This window comes from Triticum aestivum, chromosome 2A (genome assembly GCF_018294505.1).
Source record: "Triticum aestivum cultivar Chinese Spring chromosome 2A, IWGSC CS RefSeq v2.1, whole genome shotgun sequence".
Classification (NCBI taxonomy): Eukaryota; Viridiplantae; Streptophyta; class Magnoliopsida; order Poales; family Poaceae; genus Triticum; species Triticum aestivum.
Window position 1 is genome coordinate 761,174,018 of NC_057797.1, and position 3,951 is coordinate 761,177,968.

The window sequence follows — 3,951 nt, forward strand, 5'->3', positions numbered from 1 at the left end:
GTTGCCTCGCCAACGACGATGATAAACCTCAATTGTCATTTGCTAAAGAACAGTTTTCCTACCCCTTTGAGTTGCAACATTGCCGATGTACCTTCTGAATACCAGCCACATCGACAATTAAATAAGCAGTACCTTAGATTTTGAGAAAATAAAATCAACCTGTTAAGACATTTTTAAAACCCTAGATCAAATGATTAAACATTAAACAATAGATCACTCTAGATCAATATTCAACTTTTATTTATTCCGATAAAAAATTGTACTCCACAATTGGTTTCGTTACTAATGGGACATGACAAGCTTTATCTCAAACTTCTGTCCGATTGCCAGCGACAGGCCACTGATGCTGAAGACTCCACTCGTCCGGGACTTGGTGCGGGCTGCCTTGAGCTGCACGCTGTTTACATAGATAGTGAAGCTCTTTGGTGCGGACGGCAGCCCCATGAAGACCACCTTGCCGATGACCTGCGCCCGACTCGGCGCGTATGAGTTCTGAACCACATGTGAACTCACCTTGGTGGTGACCATGCCTTTGCTTTCCTCCCTGTCGCAGCTGAATCTCACCAGGGTCCAACTGCCTCCCACAGCGCCCATCTCCGGCGAGTCGCCGTCATCCAAGAACAGCTCCCCACTGGCCGTCCCATTCTCCGCGAGCGCCACAAGGAGGTGGAACTCGCTTTGGCGTGCAGCGGACGTGGTGAGGTCGGCATGCTGCAGTAGTAGGATGTTGCCGCCGGCCAGGTGCGCGTTTGCCAAGTCCGCTGGCGCCGGGAGGGTCACGCGCTTGCCGACCTTCATGGTGTAGGCGAGGGAGTAGTCGTAAAGACTGAACCACCGGCCGGCCGGGAAATAGGCGTCCACGGTGGTGGCGCCGGGCTGTAGCACCGGAGAGACAAGCACGCCGCGGCCTAGCATGAACTGCCTGTCCACGCCATAGGTGTCGGCATCCTGCGGGTAGGAGAAGAAGAGTGGCCGCGCGATGGGCGCCCCCGTCATGTGCGCCTCGTACATTAGCGTGTACATGTAGGGCAGTAGCCGATAGCGCATCCCCAACGCTTTCCTCGCCGACCGTGCCGTCGGCTCCCACACATAGAGCTCTCGCCGGAGGGTTGTCTTCTCTGCGTGGGCCCTGGCGAACGGGTAGAATGCGCCAAGCTGAATCCAGCGGCTGCAGAGCTCCTGGGTGGTGTTGCCGTTGAAGCCACAGATGTCGGCGCCCATCATTGGGATGCCGAAGAGGCCAAAGTTGAGGATGGTGTTGATGGATTGCGCAAGCTCGTCCCACCGCGCGACATTGTTGCCGGCCCAGTGCGCGGCGTAACGGCCGGAGCCGACAAAGGTAGAGCGGCTGAGCACGAAGGGGCGGCGTGTGGTGTCCCTGAGCAGCCCGGCGTGCGTGGCCTGCGCCTGGAGGAGGCCGAAGAGATTGTGCGCGTCGTACTCGGACACGCCGTTGTAGTGCACCGTTGAGACCGGCACAGTCCTGTAGTTGATGGGAAGGTGGAAGCCGGAGTTGTTGATGCGGTAGGGCGGGTCGTCCAACTGATTGAGAGGCTGCCACTGCTTGAAGTTGGAGGGCTCGTTAATGTCGCACCAGAGCCCATCCACAGGGATGGTCCGCCGAAACTCAGAGATCTTTCGTGCCCAGTACTGGGTGCTACGTGGGCTCATGAAGTCCAGGAAGTAGACCTCGCCTGGCCACGCCTCGCCTACCAGGTTGGCGCCGTTTCGCTTGAGGAACAAGTCCTCGTGAGGTGCTGCTTGCCGTTTGATAGCCGGGTGTACGGTGACCACGTATTTCTGGCCATTGTTGTGGAGCCGGTCCACGAATGGCCGGAGCTGCTTGGACGGGTAGTTCACCGGATCCAGCGTGAAGTCCTGGTAACCGTCCATGTAGTCGATGTCCGACCAGATCGCCTCCAGTGGGATCCTGGCCTTGGCGTAGCCGGCGACCACGCCATCCAGATCAGCCACGTTCTTGTAGCCATACCTAGACTGGTGGAACCCTACAAGTGCAAGATCGAGTGAGCGTAGCAGAGCAGAGCCAGCATATATATGGATATATGCCTACCAAGAAGGTACTCGTACCGAATGACCAGTAGGGCATGGGGGCAGGGCGGCCGATGAGCTGTGTGTACTGGTCCACGACGTCGAGCGGGGAGGGACCGACGAAGAAGTAGAAGTCTAGCACGCCACCGATCACCTTGTAGGTGACGTAGGATCCGCCGTACAGTATGTCCATCCCATTGCTGTTCAGGAGGAGCACGCCATGCGCGGCACCGCCGGAGCGCACGTCCATGTAAAACGGGTGCGAGCCATAGAGGTTGAGGTCCGGTTGGTCGGACCACGTCACGTCCCCGTTCCACAGCGTGAAAGTGTCATTGTGTTGTAGCCGGAACGTCTGTTTTTTCTGCTCGCCGAGCCCATACAGGGATGCTCGGTCAGCCGGCAGCGCCGATGTCACCTCCAAGTACCTGCATTCCAATTTCATGCCCATCGTTCACTTGCTACTTACAGACCATGGTATTGTTCTACATCGATCTAACTCTTGCGGATCAACTAAGCTACACTAGATAACATTGCAATGGAACACTTGTAACATACCGGTCCTTGAAGACAAGGTTGGCGGAAGTGTCAAAGAGGGTGTCCCCGGTGGAGCGACGGGAGACCGTGAAGCGGAACGGGCTGGGGTGGATGGTGAAGGTCAGGTCGGAAGACACGCTGGACATGGTGCTGTTGCTCGGCATGGATGGATTGCCTGGTGAGTCGAGCAAAACGTCCTTTGGTTCTGGCCCTGGTGCCGGGCGTGGGATGACGTCTTGGGGGACCTCCCATCGCCGATGGTCAGCATCGGTGATGCGCACGCGTAGCCGGCTATCCGTCTCAAGACTGCCGTCATGACACAAAATTAAGAATCTATGAGCAAGAACCAACTTATCTAGCTACTTGGATGAAACGAAATTACATCAAACCCACTCACCTTGCAGTTAGGACGAGACTCTTCACATCAGGCCCAAATTCCGTCGACCCGCCGACGAGCTTCAGCTTGGCCGACAGCAGCTTCCCCGACCGAGCGGTTGACTCGATGTCATAGACTGCACTGCAATGATGGACAAGGAGGCAGATGAGGATGGTGAGGAGCACGAAATGATGAGTGGATGGCAAGCCAGTCGCCATGAGTGGATGGTGCGTGCAACACAACTGATGTCTAGCATATGACGCACACTCGGGGTTATATAGGCCAGCAATCATCTGAAATGTTTGGAAAGTTTTCAATACATGCCTAGGATTACCTCCAGATAGATAGGCTATACGAGCCAGTACTAATTCAAAGCTTTCAAAGTGAAGAGTTATCGCTTCATCCAAATGAAGAAGTAATTAGTTTTTACTTGCTAAAGAAGGAAAATAATTAATGCAAACAAAAGTGAACTGCATATACATGTGCATAGTACATCTGGATGAAGAAGAGATTAATTCTGACTTGCTAAATAAGGAACTAATTAACGCAACCAAATATGAACTGCAAATACATGCACTACATCTATTTTGAATTTAACTGCCATTTTAACTCTGTACTAAGTTAAACTTGTTCTATGCCAAATTTCTACCAGTTTGACCCACTTAATCGAAATAATACACAAACATCTGAAAAAACAAATTGCTCACATAATACCCATCATGAAATATATGCTCAGAATATATATTTGCCTACTCATGTTGATATTGATTCATTTTTTTATAAAGAGTAAACTCAAATTTGTGGCCCTATTTCGATATTTTTAATAGGAATTACCCTATGTGAGATGTATTTATCGGTATCACCCCATTTAAGGTAAGTTGTACCACATTGAACCTTTTTATAAAAATGAGCATGTCTTGTCAAGTGGGTTTTGACCGCCAGGGTATAGGTGGCATGCCATGTCGACGATTTTTTCTCCATGTTGTCAATGA

General features: G+C 52.3%; 1 protein-coding gene across 1 annotated transcript; it reads right to left on the bottom strand.

Moving 5' to 3' along the window:
• Positions 1-217: 217 nt before the first annotated feature.
• On the bottom strand, positions 218-3,200 carry LOC123186538 (probable alpha-glucosidase Os06g0675700). Its single transcript, XM_044598287.1, has 4 exons — positions 2,981-3,200; positions 2,605-2,889; positions 2,089-2,474; positions 218-2,006 (listed from the first exon to the last, which is right to left on the bottom strand). Exons 1-4 carry the CDS (start codon positions 3,175-3,177, stop codon positions 283-285), a joined length of 2,592 nt encoding a protein of 863 aa, XP_044454222.1. The 5' UTR covers positions 3,178-3,200; the 3' UTR covers positions 218-282.
• Between the last annotated feature and the right edge of the window lie 751 nt (positions 3,201-3,951).

What these genes read in the sequence shown, in the direction of transcription:
- LOC123186538 (XM_044598287.1), bottom strand. Translation starts at nt 3,177, where the DNA reads ATGGCGACTGGCTTGCCATCCACTCATCATTTCGTGCTCCTCACCATC. An exon ending in AGTCTCGTCCTAACTGCAAG is followed by an intron (nt 2,890 to 2,980) that starts GTGAGTGGGTTT and finishes TCATGACGGCAG; the next exon opens with TCTTGAGACGGATAGCCGGC. An exon ending in CATGCCCTACTGGTCATTCG is followed by an intron (nt 2,007 to 2,088) that starts GTACGAGTACCT and finishes TTGCACTTGTAG; the next exon opens with GGTTCCACCAGTCTAGGTAT.